Source organism: Python bivittatus, unplaced genomic scaffold (genome assembly GCF_059951505.1).
Source record: "Python bivittatus isolate LINGU-HERP-01145 unplaced genomic scaffold, Pbiv_v1 ctg000570_np1212, whole genome shotgun sequence".
Lineage (NCBI taxonomy): Eukaryota > Metazoa > Chordata > Lepidosauria > Squamata > Pythonidae > Python > Python bivittatus.
Window position 1 is genome coordinate 2,723,266 of NW_028277097.1, and position 19,538 is coordinate 2,742,803.

Consider the following 19,538-nt stretch of genomic DNA (forward strand, 5'->3'; position numbering starts at 1 on the left):
CAGTCCTATACATATTTACCTGAGATCAGTTTTATTGAATATAATGCAACTTATTTCTCATTAATTAAATATTATAATATGTAATCCATTACAAAGCATACTTTACTTTAAAATATGCCTTTTTGTGTCTCCTCTTCAGTCAGTGCATCAGTTACTTCCTCCTACATACAGAGATGTTTGGTTAGAATGGAGTGATACTGAAAAGAAAAAAGAAGAAGAAAACAAGGTGGAAATCAACAAGCCTCGTGACCAGTTCATTGCCAAACTACTGAACAAGCTGAAGCAGCAACAGCCACAACAGCAATCTGAAGGCAAGCCCAAACTTTCAGAAGATGCAGAAGACTCTTGGGAGAACTTAATTTCTGAAGAGGACTTTAATGGGCTCTCTCTTGAGACCTCATTTACAGATGACTTAGAACCTGTGAGGGCTCTCTTTAAAAAACAACAGAGTTCTTCCAGATACCAAAGACTTTTAAAGGAGAGAGAGCAACTACCAGTGTTTAAATATAAACATACCCTTATAGAAACTTTGAAAAAACATCGAGTTGTGGTTGTGGCTGGGGAAACAGGTAGTGGCAAAAGCACTCAAGTTCCACATTTCTTGTTAGAAGATTTGCTGCATAATGAACGAAATTTGAATAAATGCAATATTGTTTGCACCCAACCACGGAGGATCTCAGCAGTGAGCTTGGCAACTAGAGTATGTGAAGAACTGGGCTGTGAAAGTGGACCTGGTGGAAGAGTAAGATGTTCTTGGAGTCATGTTCTGAAGACTGCTTATCAGAGAATGTAATAGGACAGCTAATGTGCTCCTAAAAGATCAGCTTATCATGGAACCAATTTTCATTTGTGACTTACAGGAATTTCACATAAGAGTGTTGAGATCATGGGGAAAAAAATGGTAGACTACCATTCAGTAGTAATTTTAATTCCTTATGGAATTGGAATTAGTTGTTCATCAATAATGGTGGCGCAGAGGCATTATCTAGCAAATTGAAGAACAGAATAGTGCTGCATTTGAAGCTCTGTAGGTAGAAGGTCCAGATGCAGACTGAGGCTACACCTTAAGGGTGTACTGAACCTTTACAGTCAGCTTATAAAATAAATTCCTCTTCTGAGGAAGCGTGCTCATCTTTCCATGTCACACTTTTTGAAATATTTATTATACTTTTAATAAATATTAAATCAAAGAGTTAATCTTGTATAGAAAGTATTACATATCCTTTAAAAAAAAACTACAAACAGAAGAGACTAGCTGGCATCTCTTCCTGCTGGGATAGACTAAAAATTTGGGCCCTGCTTTAAAATCATCTGTACCTGCTGTGGAACCAATTTTCTTTTAAACAGGAAAAAATGTATGAGAATTAATATAGGGACGAAGTAATCTATTTTAATTATAATTCAAAGATCTATTAGTAATAAGTTTATTTTAGACAAACCTTTTATTTTCTTCTCTAAGAATTCCTTGTGTGGCTATCAAATCCGTATGGAATCGCGAACAGGAGAGAACACCAGACTGCTTTACTGTACAACTGGAGTTCTTCTTCGGAAATTGCAAGAAGATGTTCTTCTTTCTAAAGTGTCTCATGTTATTGTAGATGAGGTTAGCAACACTTTTTTATTATCTGAAAAAAGCAACATAGTTATTCATCCATATTAACTCCTCTATATCCTTTTCTCAAAGGTTCATGAAAGAAGTGTTCAGTCAGATTTCTTGCTAATTATCTTGAGGGAAATCTTGCACAAGCGTTCAGATCTCCATCTCATTTTGATGAGTGCCACAGTTGATAGTGAAAAATTCTCCAGCTATTTCACTCACTGTCCCATACTAAGAATTTCAGGAAGGAGTTATCCTGTAGAGGTAAGTACATAATTGTATCCATATAACACCACCACTTGATTTAATGTCATATCTTTTCCTTTGAAAATACTATAAGCTGTTAATCTCTGAATCTGTGCTCTGTAGTATTAAAAACTCATAATGGGCTGCCACAAAATTACTTCTGATGTTTAAATGGCTTCATATCCATTGATTGATTGATTGATTGATTATGTGCCATCAAGTCAGTGTTGACTCTTAGCAAATACGTAGATTTTCTCCATGATGATCTGTCCCTAACCTGGTCCTTCAGATCTTCCAGTGGTGCACCCATTGCCACTGTAACTTGAGTCCATCGACCTTGCAGGGGTCTCCTTTTCCCCTCCACGTTTCCCAGCATCAGAGCCTTCTCTAGAGGGCTAGGTCTTCCATAATATGTCCACAGAATGATAATTTTAGCCTGGTCATTTGTGCCTTGAGTGGGTTGATTTGTTCAGTGATCCATTTGTTCATATCCATGTTGCTGTTGTTCAGTTGTCAAGTCGTGTCCAACTCTTCGTGACCCCATGAACCATATTGCGCCAGGCCTTCCTGTCCTTCACTGCCTTCTTGAGTTTGCTCAGTTTCATGCTCATTGCTTCAGTGATGCTATCTAACCATCTCATCCTCTGCCGTCCTCTTCTCCCTTTGCCTTCAATCTTTCCCAGCATCAGGGTCTTTTCCAAAGAGTCCTCTCTTCGCTTTACGTGACCAAAGTATCTGAGCTTGAGCTTAATTATCAATCCTTCCAATGAGCAATCAGGGTTGATTTCCTTTAAGATTGACTGGTTTGACCTCCTAGCAGTGCAGGGGACTCTTAAGAGTCTTCTCCAGCACCACAGTTCAAAGGCATCAATTCTTTGGCGCTCAGCCTTCTTTGTGGTCCAGCTCTCACAGCCATACCATTGACCGTGGTATCCTTCTGGATCAGCTCAGAGGATTGGGGGTGGGCGGCACTGTGTTGTGCTGGTTCACCTCCTTCCTCCAGGGCCAATTCCAGTCAGTGGTGGTTGGGGAGGAGAGGTCCCGCCCTTGGCCCCTGTTATGTGGGGTGCCACAGGGTTCGGTGCTCTCCCCCCTCCTATTTAACATCTACATGAGGCCGCTGGGTGAGCTCATCTGTTGCCATGGGGTGAGGTATCATCAGTATGCTGATGCTACCCAATTATACATCTCTGCCCCTGACAAATTAAGCGATGCTGTGAATGTCTTATCCCAGTGCCTGGAGGCTGTGAGGGTCTGGATGGGGAACAACAGGCCTTGCCAACAGCCTTGCCAACCTTGCCAGCCTTGCCAACAGCCTTGGGAAGACTGAAAGGCTGTGGGTTCTGGGGCCTTCTGGTGCTAGAGTTATGCCATCTTTGGCACTGAATGGGGTTGCATTGCCCCAGACAGACCCTGTGCGCAATCTGGGGGTCCTGGACTCATGACTCCTGCTCAAAGAGCAGGTGGCAGTCATGGCTAGAAGGGCCTTTGCACAGCTTCGTGTTGTGAGCCAGTTGCGCCCATTCCTAGATCAGAGGGACCTAATCACTGTCACTCATGCCCTGGTCACCTCCCATTTCGATTTCTGTAATGTGTTCTACATGGGGCTGCCCTTGAAGAGTATCCGGAAGCTTCAACTGGTGCAAAATGCAGCGGCGCGGGCAGTTACGTGTGCCCCTAGGGCGGTACACGTTACACCTCTGCTTCACGAGCTGCACTGGTTGCCAGTTTGCTTCCGGGTCCAATTCATGGTGCTGGTTTTGACCTTTAAAGCCCTTCGTGGTATGGGGCCAATTTACCTGAGGGGACCACCTCTCCCCGATTACATCTGCCCATCTCATCAGATCTGGCAGAGAAGGCATGCTGCAGATCCCGTCTGCTAGAGAATTACACTTGGCGGTTCCCAGGAGGCGGGCCTTCTCTGCCATGGCGCCCACCTTGTGGAATCTTCTCCCCTCAGAAGTGAGATTAGCTCCATCCCTCTTAACATTCCATAAGTCCCTCAAGACCTGATTATGTGATCAGGTCTGGGGACCAGGGAGATTTTATGATGGCTCCCTTATTAATTTTATCCCCTCCTGTTTTGTGTGTTTTTACAGTTTTTTTATGTGTAATTGTTTTTATGTATTTATTTTTTAATTGTTGTACGCCACCCAGAGTCACCTTGTGTGAGATGGATGGATGGATGGATGGATGGATGGATGGATGGATGGATGGATGGATAGATAGAGCGAGCTTTTCTGTATAGCCTTTGAAAGAATCGAAGAGTAGAAAAAAATTGTGCTAGTATAATATGATCTTGACATTGCCTTTCTATGAGATGGGACCACTACACTTAATAAATTACTTTCTAATATTGCAACAGCAGCTGCATTGTTTCTAGTATTTTGCTTTTTCTAATATTGTATTCTCTGCTTATCTAGTCTAAAACCAGTGAATAATTGTAAGTCAATGTCATATAGTAAAATAAAATTGAATATAACCTTACTATTAAAAAGTAAATCATGCAAAGCTAAAGGTTTTCTGATATGCATAAACTTAAAAAAAGAACAAATATGAAGGACGTCAGCAAGATGTGTACAGTCAGAATACTGTAGCCATAAAAACTCTAGACTGAGTTTCCCAATACTTAAACATTCTTGATAGAACTTTAGGAGAGCTGAACTTGTAAAGGGGGCATAGAAGAAGGCATTTCTTTAATGAAGTTATATCTGCGACAAAAACATGGGCAGTACAGTAACTGAAAGAAAAAAGTATAATTTGACTCAACTAGAATCTTCCATAGGCTATTCAAGATTGTAAGAGAGTGAGTACAGTATGGTATTGTGAATGCAGTAAATTGGGCAACAACACAATTACTCTAGATATTTGACAGTAGACAAATTGCATATGACATATTACCTTATTTAATATAATTATTTCTAAATGATCTGGTTACCCAAATCTTTTTTATCAGTTGTGGTTCAGGTAGCAACATGCAAGGTCATGTGTTACCCATGTTTAAAAGACAGACCAGGATTGCCAAGCATTACCTTTGGTGCCTAACCAATTTTTCAGCTGAATTTTGAGATATTTATCTGAGTCAAAAGATTGATCTACCTTTCTGTCCTAATAATGGGAAGTTGCTCTCAATGTGGTTTTGAAATAAATAGATCTAAAATTAAGCTATTTCATTTTACAAAATTCCAGGTTTTTCATGCTGAAGATGTAATAGAGGAAACTGGCTTTGTTCTGGAGAAAGATTCTGAATATTGTCAGAAATTTTTGGAAGAAGAGGAGGAAATAACTGTAAATGTTACTAACAAAGGAGGAGGAATAATAAAATATCGGGTGAGATTTTATTTACACAGAAGAACAGAAGTCTTTTACAGAACTATTTACCAGTTCTGCTCAAGGAAGATGTCTCCTCCCCTTCTGATTTTGGGATTCTTCATTCTTTTACACCATGGCCCACTTTATTTAACAAAGGTTGCCAGCCTTCAGTAAAGGGAAGGGCAACTTTAGAAATTATCTGAGGATTGCTGGAAGAAGGGTGGTGATATTGTGATATCATAAGAAGAGGCAGTCATGAAATCTTGGCCTGTTTTGTTTCTTTGTATTATTTCTGGGGATGGGGAAGAGATTTATTACATTTATTTACAGTGGGGCAAAAAAGTATTTAGTCAGCCACCAATTGTGCAAGTTCTCCCACTTAAAAAGATGAGAGAGGCCTGTAATTTTCATCATAGGTATACCTCAACTATGAGAGACAAAATGGGGGGAAAAATCCAGAAAATCACATTGTCTGATTTTTAAAGAATTTATTTGCAAATCATGGTAGAAAATAAGTATTTGGTCAATATCAAAAGTTCATCTCAATACTTTGTTATATATCCTTTGTTGGCAATGACAGGTCAAACATTTTCTGTAAGTCTTCACAAGGTTTTCACACACTGTTGCTGGTATTTTGGCCCATTCCTCCATGCAGATCTCCTCTAGAGCAGTGATGTTTTGGGGCTGTCGCTGGGCAACATGGACTTTCAACTCCCTCCAAAGGTTTTCCATGGGGTTACGATCTGGAGACTGGCTAGGCCACTCCAGGACCTTGAAATGCTTCTTACGAAGCCACTCCTTCGTTGCCCGGGCGGTGTGTTTGGGATCATTGTCATGCTGAAAGACCCAGCCACATTTCATCTTCAGTGCCCTTGCTGATGGAAGGAGGTGTTCACTCAAAATCTCATGATACATGGCCCCATTCATTCTTTCCTTTACACGGATCAGTCGTCCTGGTCCCTTTGCAGAAAAACAGCCCCAAAGCATGATGTTTCCACCCCCATGCTTCACAGTAGGTATGGTGTTCTTTGGATCCAACTCAGCATTCTCTCTCCTCCAAACACGACGAGTTGAGTTTAGACCAAAACATTCTACTTTGGTTTCATCTGACCATATGACATTCTCCCAATCCTCTTCTGGATCATCCAAATGCTCTCTAGCAAACTTCAGACGGGCCCAGACATGTACTGGCTTAAGCAGGGGGACACATCTGGCACTGCAGGATTTGAGTCCCTGGCAGCATAGTGTGTTACTGATGGTAGCCTTTGTTACTTTGGTCCCAGCTCTCTGCAGGTCATTCACTAGGTCCCCCCATGTGGTTCTGGGATTTTTGTTCACCGTTCTTGTGATCATTTTGACCCTACAGGGTGAGATCTTGCATGGAGCCCCAGATCGAGGGAGATTATCAGTGGTCTTGTATGTCTTCCATTTTCTAATTATTGCTCCCACAGTTGATTTCTTCACACCAAGCTGCTTACCTATTGCAGATTCAATCTTCCCAGCCTGGTGCAGGTCTACAATTTTGTTTCTGGTGTCCTTCAACAGCTCTTTGGTCTTGGCCATAGTGGAGTTTGGAATGTGACTGTTTGAGGTTGTGGACAGGTGTCTTTTATACTGATAACAAGGTCAAACAGGTGCCATTACTACAGGTAACGAGTGGAGGACAGAGGAGCCTCTTAAAGAAGTAGTTACAGGTCTGTGACAGCCAGACATCTTGCTTGTTTGTAGGTAACCAAATACTTATTTTCCACCATGATTTGCAAATAAATTCTTTAAAAATCAGACAATGTGATTTTCTGGATTTTTTTCCCCATTTTGTCTCATAGTTGAGGTATACCTATGATGAAAATTACAGGCCTCTCTCATCTTTTTAAGTGGGAGAACTTGCACAATTGGTGGCTGACTAAATACTTTTTTGCCCCACTGTATTTAAAAAATATAGGGAAAGAAGCAATTTGCTGCCACGTTTTTGTGTATAATCTTGGGCAGTCTAGCAAAAATATCTTTGGGGGCATGGGCTGTTCTTTTGTTGCTCATATCTGGTGTAGCATTTCAGAGTGACAGACAAAAGGACAGCAAATACCATTTTTTCTAGCTCTGTTGCATGAACCTAAATTTGTATTCAATCTTCTGCATTTTCTCTTTATGTTGCAGTTAGGCTGCTAACTGCGTATAGTACTTTTTATTTACAGCAATAGATGAGCTATTTTGTTACATTATTTTTTTCTAGAATTTATGTTCCAAATTTCTTTCTGTTATGTTTAGGAAAATATTCCAGTTCAGGCTGCATCTGGTACTGAGCTAGGACCATATTTTCAAAAATATAGCAGTCGAACTCAGGAAGCCATATTCTATATGAATCCCTATAAGATCAACTTCGATCTCATCCTGGAGTTACTTGCATTTTTAGGTAAGGTTTTGAACAATTGCATAAAAAACAAATTTAAAATGGATTTCTAACTGCTAGTCTTTTTTTTTTTTTAACCATAAGGCTACAATCCAAACATACTTGCTAAATCATGTAAACACATTGGGAATTATTTCTGGTTAAATTAATATAGGGGTATATCAGTGTGTGTGTGTGTGTACTTTTTATTAAATTCTGTCTTTCCCCTTACAGACAGAACTCCCCAATTCAAAAATGTGGAAGGAGCTGTCTTGATTTTCCTGCCAGGCCTTGCACATATCCAGCAGTTATATGATCTCATTTTGACTGACAGAAGATTTGATCTAAGACAGAGGTAAATAAATCATGGAAAACTAATATTTTTTAAATTTTAATAGAATCTAATTAAAATGTATATTGTTGTATAGGTTAAATTATGAAAAGGTAAACAGGATTGCTAGCTGAAAATATGAATTTTAGCTTAATATGCAAATTGTTTTTTTTCTTATTTGCATATTACCTATATAAACACCAAAAACAGTTTTTATCATAGTAGAAATGTCTGCTTCTGGGTGTAAAATAAATTATATACAACTAAACTATCTACTTGTAAAAATGTTCAGAAGAGTTTTCTGAAAATGTTCTCAAGTAATAGATATATGAGTTCATACAGAAATAATATATAACTAACAAGAAATATAAATATAAAAGTATGTCACATATGTACAGACTTTTCTTGAATTTTAAAAAGCTATTAAAGGACAGATTTTCATTGGCAATGTTAAACATTTCAATATAGTATAAGCTGCATTTTTGTAGTAAATTGTATTAATTTAATGTATCAAGTCCTAATGATTAATCAAGTTATAAATCCAAATATGCATATTGTCTGCTTAGATTATGCCTTTAGTATAAGTCAAAACAGTACAATTTTTTTGCATTATATTTTGTTTTTTCAGGCACCAGTTAATAGCATTGCATTCTGTTCTGTCCACTCAAGAGCAAGCAGCTGCATTTACATTGCCTCCTTTTGGTGTTAGAAAGGTATGCTTAAGATATTAATATACACAAACTGATGTCACACCCTGCATCTCAAGTTGATCTTTCTTTCAGCCTTTTGTGTCATGCATGGTGGTTTTCATGTACTTTAAAGCAAGTGATTAATGGGACAAAACTGAACGTATCTCAAATGTTTCTAATGTGACCTTATGTTAAATGTTGCAATCTTGGAAAACTAGTTCTTGTCAAGTGTCCCTAAATCAATCTACATTCTTCTGAATGTTTACTTAAGCCTGGCATCTATCTCTGGACCAAGAGTAAGCAAACTACCCTTCAGAATTACATTAGTCTTCTATTCCTACGCTCATTAGTATCAGCCAGAAGGGACAATGACTAGGTAAGATAAAAGGAGTTTGTTCCGTCAACATCAGGAGGACCACAAGTTGCCCACTTCTGTTCAGATAACTCAATACTGTATTAACACAGAGTTTGTTATGAACATACTGCTTATAATAGTTAATACTAACTGTATAAAATAATTAGGAGCATTTTTGCTGGTTTGAGTGGAGTAGGTGGCACTGCTTAGCTCAGCTTATTTTTACTATTAAAATAGTACACCACCCTTCAAATCCAGATTTTAACCAGGGCAGCTGCTTAATTAATATTTACATTATTTTATTTATGCAGTAAAGCAAAATAATTAAAATGTATTAAATTAAAACAATAAATTATGAAATCAGGAGCATGAATAAAAATTAACTTAAGTAGCAGCATGTTAAAATTTAATTAACACATTAATAAAAATGTCTTACCTGATGCTGGAAAGAGTGTAAGTCAATCTCTGGTGTACTTCTAAAAATACTTTAGCATGAGAAGGTGTCCAGAGCAAAGTTTCTGAAGGTGATCTCAAGAGTGAGAACATACAGGAAGAGGCATTATCTTTGGTACTGTAGTTTTAATCTATGAAGGGTTTTTATAGGTTGAACTGGAATCAGAAACAAAGGTTTCTGAGAAGTCAGTGACGATCATATAAAATTGGCACAGTATGCTTATAACACTCAATCCAAGTTAGGATTCTGGCTGCAGTATTTTATGTTAAGTGAAATACTGGGATTCTTTGCAAGTACAGCCAATGTACCATACATTCTGTAATCCCTGTTTCTGGGGCATGGATTACCATAACAAGGCTCACTTTATTTTATTAATAAAAGAGTAAATGTTACAAATATATTGTCAGCATAATTAGAATCAGTTGTTTTGGATCCTAATTTTTGCTCATGTTCATAAAACAGACCTTTTCTTTTTTTTTCCCCTTTTCATGCATCACTCTACATTCCCTAAAATATGTTCTTTGGGAATGTTGCAAAACTCCAAGTATGATGGGACTAAATGGAAATTGCTCCTCCCCTACATAAATGGTGGAAGAACTTGGAATTCTGAACAAACATACTACTCATTCCAAGTTAGGTTTCTCTTTCTAAAAGTTAGAAACTTGCATATATGTATGTGTGTTTAAAAGCGTTTGTGTTCCTTTTACAGATTGTTTTGGCCACCAACATAGCTGAAACAGGTATTACTATACCTGATGTTGTTTTTGTAATTGACACTGGAAGAACAAAGGAAAACAGGTGAAAGCACTTACTTTTCACTAAAAAGGATCAAATTTCATTAGAGAAATATTTGGGGGGGTTTTTGCAATATTTTTTTTTATGCAATAGAGATATTTATTTTTATGCAATAGCTAGATATAATGTAGTTCTGTACTTTTTCTAGAATTTGACATTATACCTCAAAATAGCATTTTATTAGATCAACATGAATTCTGAGGAATGAGTAAATTGTATACTCATCAAAAGCATCATCACTTATTTTATTTCTTAAATGCAAATCTCCTTCCCTGAGCCTTTTTCACATTTTATTTTTGGCCATTTAGGCAGTTGTGGGGACTTTATCTAGCATACTGCAAGTGGAATGGGTGGGAGAGACTATGAATGGCATCTGAATTTGTGCCAGGAGTAATGGAACTGAAAGCTGCAATCCTCCTGATACTGGTCCCTTTTTCTGTTTTATTGTAGATCCTATCAAAATAAATAGGCATAGCTTTCTGTATTTGAAAATACTTAGCTACAGTATGTTTTCAGAAGCATTTATATAGAAGTAAATATGAAGTAGCGTTCTTTGTGGAGAGTTATTAAGTTTAGTATTATTAATGCTGTATGTGCTGGACATTTTTTCTTTAATACTTTTTCCAGGTACCATGAAAGTAGTCAGATGAGCTCATTGGAAGAGACTTTTGTCAGTAAAGCTAGTGCACTACAGCGTCAGGGGAGAGCTGGGCGTGTCAGAGATGGATTTTGCTTTCGATTGTATACCAGAGATAGGTAAAATTGTTTTAACCATCAAAATATTCTATGTTTAAGGCAGAACCATTTGCTAAAACTATAGCCCAAGCATATCTGTTATGATAGTTTGTTTACCTATTAAATTGTCTCACATATTCCACTACAAACATGCAAAGTTCATTAACCATATTATAAATTTCGTTGAAAGATGAACAATCCTTTGGGAGAACCTGCAGAACTAAACTAGCTTGTTTTGACTCTAAGTATCCTCTATTTTCCATATCCACCATCAAAGAAATGGTTGACTACTTAGTGCAAATGAACAATTCCCATTGTAGTTACAGGTCGTCCTTACTTAATGACTGTTTAACAACAGTTTGAAGTTACGACAGCCTCAGAAAGGGTGCGTTACGGCCTGTAAAGCACTTCTGGCCATCATAAGACATCGCACTGCCCTGCAGTCACTCGGCCATATAGGCACTTGGCAACCAGCTTGCATTGACGACTGACTGCAAGCACCCCATGATCATGTGAGCGCCATTTGCAATCTTCTGTGTCACCTTCCCCAGAAAGTCAACAGGGAAGCCAGCAGGGAAGGTTGTAAGCGAAGGGGACAGAGGGAAACCTGTCAGTGGTGTGCAGGAACAAAGCTCAGATCCTGAAGATTTAAGCTTCATTCCTCCAGCCCCATGAAGGATTCCCCCTTCACTTAACAACTGCTTCACTCAACGACTGAGATTCTGGTCCCAATTGTGGTCGTTAGGTGAGGAATACCTGTATAGATGTTTATACACAAATAATTCCCACAATAAATATGGGAATATAGCGGCTTAAAGCATTTCTCATACTCTTTGCCTTGTGGCTTTTGCAGATTTGAAAGTTTCCTAGAATACTCTGTTCCAGAAATATTGCGTGTTCCCTTGGAAGAACTGTGCCTTCACATCATGGTATGATATTTGAGCTTTAAATATTAATTCTCTTGATTTACCAGGAAACCCTGAGAATCTGGGCAAGTGTATTGCTATTGTTTACCTTTCTGAATGAGAAAAATCCTTGCAAGAAGTTGTAACCTCTTGGCAAGACTGTAGGAAAGCTTAGTCATACCTTAAATGCCCATATGATGTATGGAAATCAGGTAGAGGTGAAGGAGTAGACAATTATCTAATCTCATGTTTGCCATGCCCATCTGAAAAAAGATGTTTTTGAGTGATATGCCTTTCCATAAATGAAAAATAAGTATTTATTAAATAAGTATTATGGCTTTTGTACATTGCACATAGACATCACATGCAAGCATGAAATCCTGGCATAAATCTAAAGGTGCAGGATATGGGTGCTGGTTTGAGAAACAGAGATATATGGGAAATGACTATGAATGTTGAAGATTAGTGTTGCTTGTCTAGCAAAACTTTTCACATAGTTCCAGGGTAGGACAAAGAGAGGCTATGGTTGCCATAGTTCAAACATCATGTGCAGCCAGGACACATAGCTGACTGAAGCAGGACAACAAATAGTCCCTCTTCCTATATCAAAATGCATAGAACCCATACAGCTAGCTAAATTACTTTGAAACCTGAAATAGAAAATCCTATCATACTGGATATTACATATTATCTTTTGGAAGTAAACATGAAAATAAATAATCTAGAAATAGCCAAAATACTGCTTAGAATCTGTGAATAAGAATTATGTACCTTGAGCTTCATTCTATTTTATTTTTTTGTCTGATTTATCTGTAGAAATGTAATCTTGGCTCTCCTGAAGAATTCCTCTCCAAAGCATTAGACCCACCTCAGCCTCAAATTGTTGCCAAAGCCATGAATCTTCTGCGGAAGATTGGGGCTTGTGAATTAAGTGAGCCCAAGTTGACTCCTCTAGGCCAACATCTTGCATCCTTGCCAGTCAATGTAAAGATTGGTAAAATGCTTATATTTGGTGCTGTTTTTGGCTGCTTGGATCCAGTGGTAAGTTGATGACTAACACTGGGTTGCCCATTACTGGCTAATGCAGTGCCAGTGCTCATGAAATAAATGTTAATCTGAGGACTTGTTCTATATAGCCAGGCAGATTATGTTTTTTATGATATGTAAAATACTATTTTAGCTGATTCAGTGCAAAACTGATGCTCACTATTGCTTACTTCTGGGATTTTTAAAATATCCAACTCACAGCTTTGAAAAACAAAATGGTGGTCTGTGGTCTGCTCTGCTTCCAAATCATTCAAAAACTTCTGGTCACATTATTATATCTCTGTCATTTCCATATAGAATTTTCATCTTTGCTTCATTATTTTAGACTCTGACAGCCCTCACTAAATTTTGGTAGATTGACAGTATGGTGCCTAGTACATCCTCATAAGGTGTCCATAGCATCCAAAATATAATGTCAGAATAGTATGAAATGTGTGAATGCTGAAATCTCTCAAAGTTCTATAGGAATTGCCAAAATCTCCCAAGAATTTCACTTTTTTTCATGATAGCATCAGAAAATGTTGCTAGCCTTTCTCCAGTGTCCAGCATCTTACAGGTAGTCCTCGCTTAACAACCCTAATTGGGACCAGCAACTCTGCCACTAAGTGAAGCAGTTGCTAGGTGAGAAATCACGTGACTGCAACTCTGCTTTCTGGCTGGAGAGAGACAAGACTACTCAGTTTCACACCTTCGGCTTTTGTTTGCATCATAACCACTCCCCTGCCCTTTGGAATGCTTGTGTGCCTTCTTACTGTCTTATACACATCGAAAGTAATGGGTTCATGCTGCAGCCGAGGGCTGGGAGCAATGGGTACACTATGCAAACAGTCTTGAAACCCCTTTCTCTCCAGTCTCCACTCTAGGTGGGGGGGAGAAAAAAAGCAAGCGATTTCTGTAAGCAGTCTCTCCTTTGCCTGACCCTTTCCCGCTGCCATGCCAGCAAATCACACTGCTTTTGATGTGTAGAAGAGCAAACAGCTTACTCTCTTGAAATCTCTTTCTCTCCAATCTCTCTGCTCTGGGGGAGGGGGGGGGTCAGCCAAAGAAGAGATTGCATAAAGAAATTGCTTGTTTTTTTCTCCTCCAGCCCCTTGCACAGAGGAGAGATTGGAGAGAAAGAGAGTAAGCTGTTTGCTCCTCAACACATCGAGAGCAATGCATTTGCGCCAGGAGTAGGAAAGGGTCAAGCAAAGGAGAGATTGCCTATAGAAATTGCTTGCTCTCCCCCCACAGAGCAGAGAGCTTGGAGAGAAAAAAATTTCAAGGGAGTACTGTAAGCTGTTTGCATAGCACACCCACAGCTCCCAACCCCGGGCTGCTGGTGCAGTCACACTGCTTTCAATGTGTAGAAGAGCAAACAGCTTACTTTCTTGCAATCCTTCTCTCCAAGCTCTCTGCTCTGCAAGGGGGGAAAGAAAGAAAAAAACACAGGTCAGGCACAGGACAACGCGTACTGATTGTAATGACGATCACGTGACTTAGGGATGCTGCAAAGGTCATAAATGGACCGCAACGTTATTTTCTCAGCATCGACGTAACTTCGAATGGTTGGTAAGCGAGGACTACCTGTACTGATTACATGATTATATGCTACATTCCTATGATAGTGACCTTATTCCTTATTCTAAAATAAGCATTTTAATAAAAATAAAAATTTCAGGAGTAAAAATATAAATACTGCTGTACATTGTTATATTTTGTAGGCTACTCTTGCAGCTGTAATGACCGAAAAATCTCCATTTACTACCCCAATTGGAAGAAAAGATGAAGCAGACCTGGCAAAATCATTTTTGGCATTGGCCAGTTCAGACCATTTGACAATTTACAAGGCATACCTTGGGTAACTTGAAATGACTTTTCCTAGGATAGATTTTGATGAATATGTTTTGTTTATCTGTTTATTGCCACTATATTTTCATTCATCTGTTCTCCCGTTGCTTTCTTTCTCTACAGCTATGCTACATTCCAAGCTGGGGAAGAACTTTGTTATGGTTAACTGCTTTCTCTACTCACTGTGCTTTTTGTATCTTCTGCGGTTATTTAATAACTTGTCCTCTGAGATAAGTTTGGATCATGGTGACAAATGGAAGTGGTTTGCCACTGGCTTCTTCCAAGATGTTTTGGCTTCCCTGGCTAATTTATAGCGCTGAGACTCCAACATTAGAATAAGTGCTATTGTACTTGAAAAATAAGCCCATTAAGGCAAATTTCAAAACATAAGAGTATGTACTTTGGGAGAGGCTGTACTTAAAAAGAATTTTCATGCCCGGTTTGGTCGCTTGAGTTCATTTTAGCATGATATGTGAACCCATTCATTTTGGCTGTGCATAAGCCAGGCAATGTTGGCTTATTTGGCAAATCATGATTTTAGAAACCCTGTCTTAGCATTATGTATGAAGTGAGCCATTGAATAACATAGGGCAATTGCTGTATGGTTAAGTGCAGTGTTGTCCAAATATGCTACATCTTTATTACATATTGGGTTGTAGGCTGAAGCTCAAAATGTAGTTTATTATAACCTTGAAGAGTTTTCTACTATTTTTACTCCCATAGTGCAAGTTTATTTGAGAAGGTATTAAACAGTGACACTAAATAGTGGTTAATTCTTCCATTTCTATTACAAATTGAGGACTGTGCTTTGAGAGAGTATAGCAACCTTATTACATAATCCACTAATAATTTTGCAGATGGAGTTGAGGATAACATGATTGCCCCATACTTTTCAAATTGCAGCTATGGACCTGCTTAAATCTAGTACTCAGTAACATTCAACACCAAAAGACTTTTGGTGAAAAGTCACTGGATAACCAAATCTGCACTGACAAGAATATTTTAGAGCCTTTTTTTCCCTGATCTCTTAGAGATTGTTACATTATATAAATTTTAGCTGCTATCTGCAAACTATTTATTTCTAAGCAAAAAGATCCTGAACGTATTTGTTTAAAAGGAAGCCTGTGTTGTTTAAAGGGAATATACTTCCATGTATGGGTTCTTTAATTTGAAGGTCTAGATGGCAGAACATTTTTTTAGCAATACATTGATATATTTTTCAGTGTTAATGTAATGAAGTATTTACATTATGATTGGCAGAAAAAAAGTTATTCCAATGGATTGTGCTTTGTCAATAAGCAACAAAAGGATCTTTTATCACTATGTTTTTAACCCTGTTGTTCATATTCCTTGAATAGTGATGATTTCTTATATTACAATAAAAGGAACGTTTTCTTTCTTTTTTACCTAGATGGAAGAAAGCCCGCTCTGAAGGAGGTTATCATGGCGAAATGATTTTCTGTAGGAGACATTTTCTGAACAGAACTTCACTACTAACTCTTGAGGTACCAGCAATCTATTTAATCTTTTTTTCCTAATCTGCAAGAAAGCCCCACTCAGTAAGGTAGAATATTAATATTTTAACTGGTTTATATTTTTAGCTTGTTTAAAGCATTTGAAACGAAGTACCGCTGAAACGAATTCACTTAGTTACCTGCAGATGTGGTGGCAAATATGTGAGACAGAGATAGTGGTAGAGGTAGAGATATCAATCGTGAAGTTCTAGACAGATGTTTTCTGCAGTAATGGTATTTATGTGCAGTATTAGAGGCAACAGGCAGATTATAAACGTATATGCAGTTACACTGCTATTTTTTAAATCTAGTGCTGAATTGTAAATATATTAATAAAACATGATCATGTAAATCTATTTTAGGATGTAAAACAAGAACTTATCAGAGTGGTGCGGGCAGCAGGATTTGCTGAACCTTCATGTCATTATGAAGGAATACACTCCCTGTCACTACAAGAAATGGTCCTCCTTAAAGCTGTGCTAACTGCAGGGCTATATGACAATGTGGGGAAGATAATCTACACCAAGTCCGTGGATGTGACAGAGAAATTAGCATGCATGGCAGAGACGGCTCAGGGTAAAGCACAAGTGCACCCTTCTTCCGTGAACAGGGATTTGCAGACCTATGGATGGCTGCTGTATCAAGAGAAGGTAAGCTAAATTAGATTTTTTATTGTAATGGTGTTAAAATACTGTATTACAGTACTTAAGGGTAGGATTTATCCACATGGTTGAGGTGGGCATGCTTTGTGGCCCTAGGTATATTTGGCATACTATAAAATAATTTCTGTCTTCCACTTCTATTAAAGGGTTTCTGTTTATTAAGGGGACTAAAATATAGAGGACTTCTGACTATGTATAAGCGTATATGTATAATTTTTTAACATGAATCCTGATAAGATTGAGATTGTGCACTAAGTAGATCCTTTTGCCCAGGAATTACAGAGACTTGGATTGGGATTGCTGTCTTTTAGGGGTTCTCCTAGATCATTATTATCTATGGAGGCTCAGACATTATCAAAGCTAGCTGAGCCTTTCCTCAGCGTAGGCGGTGGATTGGCGGGCTCTACCTATTCTGTATAAGAGTAGCCTGATCACGGAATCACTGCAGTGCTTACCTCAAGACTGAATTATTGTGATGTGCTTTATGGGCAGATGCCTTTTTGTATGCTATTTTTTATGTAAGACCTTTGTTCAGCATTTTATTTATTAAAGTTGTTACATTGGTATATAGTTCCATAACTACCAATGCTACTTATTTAAAGCTTGCAAAACATTTAGATTATGCAAGTCTGTCCTTTAAAAAAATACTTTTATTCTTCTACATGCAGCATTTTTGATAATGACCTTGAATATAGTGCTTTTATAACCATATTTTCAAGTAGGTATAAAGAAGAATTCCCAGGGTAGAAAAATAATTTCTGCATTAAAAGCAGCAATTTGATAAACCAAATTAATAGTGTTTGTCTTCCATTCAGATTAGGTATGCCAGGGTGTACTTAAAAGAGACAACCTTAATTTCCCCCTTTCCAATATTACTTTTTGGTGGAGACATAGAAGTGTTGCATCGTGAACGCCTTTTATCAGTTGATGGCTGGATCCATTTTCAGGTATATCTTACATTATATGTGAGTTGGGAAGAATTCTGTTATGCCACCATTTAGTGTGCAAAATCCATAGACAGATAAACCAATTGAAAGTTAAATATAAAGAAAATGCACTTGTCATCTTTACTGATAATACCTTTCAAACTTAGTAAACTTCTGTTCAGTTCCTGTAAAGAAAAAAAGAGCACAAATAATGTTTTATTATTTTGGCAGCAAAATTGGTGACTAGCTTGAGTGTTTCCTCCATTCAGTTTGAGATATTTCATGTTCATTAAGTCACTATTTCCTGAGGCATCTTATCTATGGAACTGTGATTTTAGGTAACTCCTGTCAAAATATTGCTAATTAGTTCATGCTGCCCTGAACTGGATGTTTCAGAAAACAAATTTAACAAGGAATAACTCCACGTTGGATATAAAATAGAATAAGTTCTAACACTGGAATTCTTGACTCTTTCCTAATCTTGCAAATCCTAATTTCAAGCAGCATCATTACATCTCTTCAGGGCCTAGTCTTCCACAATTTGTTTTAATTTCATAGCTATTAGAATTGTTTTAATCTTAATGATGAAGATTTGGGATATTAAAATATGAATATCTTAATAAAATATGCAATTTAACATTACTATTTTTACAGGCCCCTGTAAAAATTGCAGTAATTTTCAAGCAACTGAGAGCACTCATCGAGTCGGTTTTAAAGCAAAAACTTGAAAACCCTAAAATGTCCCTTGAAGGTAATTTTATTGTTTCTGTGTGCCATGTTGCCATGAAAAAATTGAACAAATATATATGTAAAATATGTGGGACAACTTTCTGCATTATTGCTGAAAATTATTCATGTGGCAGATGCTAATTTCCTGCAAAACATAACCCATAATTTATCTTGTATCCTTCTCTTTGAGATAGATAGATCACTTTAAAAACAGAGAATTGGCAAAATATGGAATAATAAACTATCTTAACTATTAAATAAGGCTAATGTGCTAAGCTCCATTTTTAGTAGATTCTACTTTGTTATATATTTTCCTACCTAAAGAGTTTCTCTATTTTATGCAATAAAAGGGATAACTAGCTCAGATTGGAACCATTTATTGAAATTAATGGGAAATCTCTATGCTCCAGAAGCAAATAGACAAAATGGATTCAATCAAGCATTAACCTGTCATGAATAGAAGATGGTAGAATCATGGTAGAATCATTTTTGTGGGTGGAAACAAATTTCTTTTATCTATTTCCTCCCCTCTCCCTTTAGTCTTTCATTCATCCTCCGCTCCCATTAAAACTTTGTTTCAGAGAGTTAGTGGAATTTCCAGAAAACAGAAGCATAGAGAAGGCTCTAGGGTACATGAGAGAAGCAATTGGTAAATAATTTATTAAACGATAAAATGGAAATATGTGCTACTTTATATCAAAGGTTATTATGAATACACTAATGCCATTTCAGGTATCTTAGACATGCTTAAAAAGTGCATTGTATAGCTTTGAATAGTGCATTGCATAGCTTAAAAAAAAAAAACCAAAGACAGTTGTTTGTAATCTGTGGTCACCATGGCAACATGTCCATATTCCTTAGCATGCTTTCTAAAGTTTCCTTTGTGACAAAGTCTGAATGGAATATTAAACATGATTGCAATCCCTAAGTGAGATTGATTATTGGCTTGATAATCTTATATAGTTGCTACCGTTGTTACACACACTGTTTCCAGGTTTGGCTTATGGTCACTCACTCATACACTC

At 37.6% G+C, this 19,538-nt stretch overlaps 1 protein-coding gene across 1 annotated transcript in view; it reads left to right on the forward strand.

Annotated features, from left to right (window-relative positions):
* The window catches only part of DHX29 (DExH-box helicase 29), a 38,096-nt gene that overhangs the window by 12,450 nt on the left and 6,108 nt on the right, over window positions 1–19,538 (forward strand). Inside the window, exons 11-26 of the mRNA XM_088152694.1 lie at window positions 140–742; window positions 1,460–1,603; window positions 1,685–1,861; window positions 5,033–5,173; window positions 7,421–7,565; window positions 7,776–7,896; window positions 8,501–8,585; window positions 10,080–10,168; window positions 10,793–10,921; window positions 11,754–11,829; window positions 12,622–12,846; window positions 14,556–14,692; window positions 16,094–16,187; window positions 16,559–16,846; window positions 17,674–17,805; window positions 18,439–18,535. Coding sequence (XP_088008820.1) covers window positions 140–742; window positions 1,460–1,603; window positions 1,685–1,861; window positions 5,033–5,173; window positions 7,421–7,565; window positions 7,776–7,896; window positions 8,501–8,585; window positions 10,080–10,168; window positions 10,793–10,921; window positions 11,754–11,829; window positions 12,622–12,846; window positions 14,556–14,692; window positions 16,094–16,187; window positions 16,559–16,846; window positions 17,674–17,805; window positions 18,439–18,535 — 2,683 coding nt within the window. The remainder of the gene's footprint in view (window positions 1–139; window positions 743–1,459; window positions 1,604–1,684; window positions 1,862–5,032; window positions 5,174–7,420; window positions 7,566–7,775; window positions 7,897–8,500; window positions 8,586–10,079; window positions 10,169–10,792; window positions 10,922–11,753; window positions 11,830–12,621; window positions 12,847–14,555; window positions 14,693–16,093; window positions 16,188–16,558; window positions 16,847–17,673; window positions 17,806–18,438; window positions 18,536–19,538) is intronic.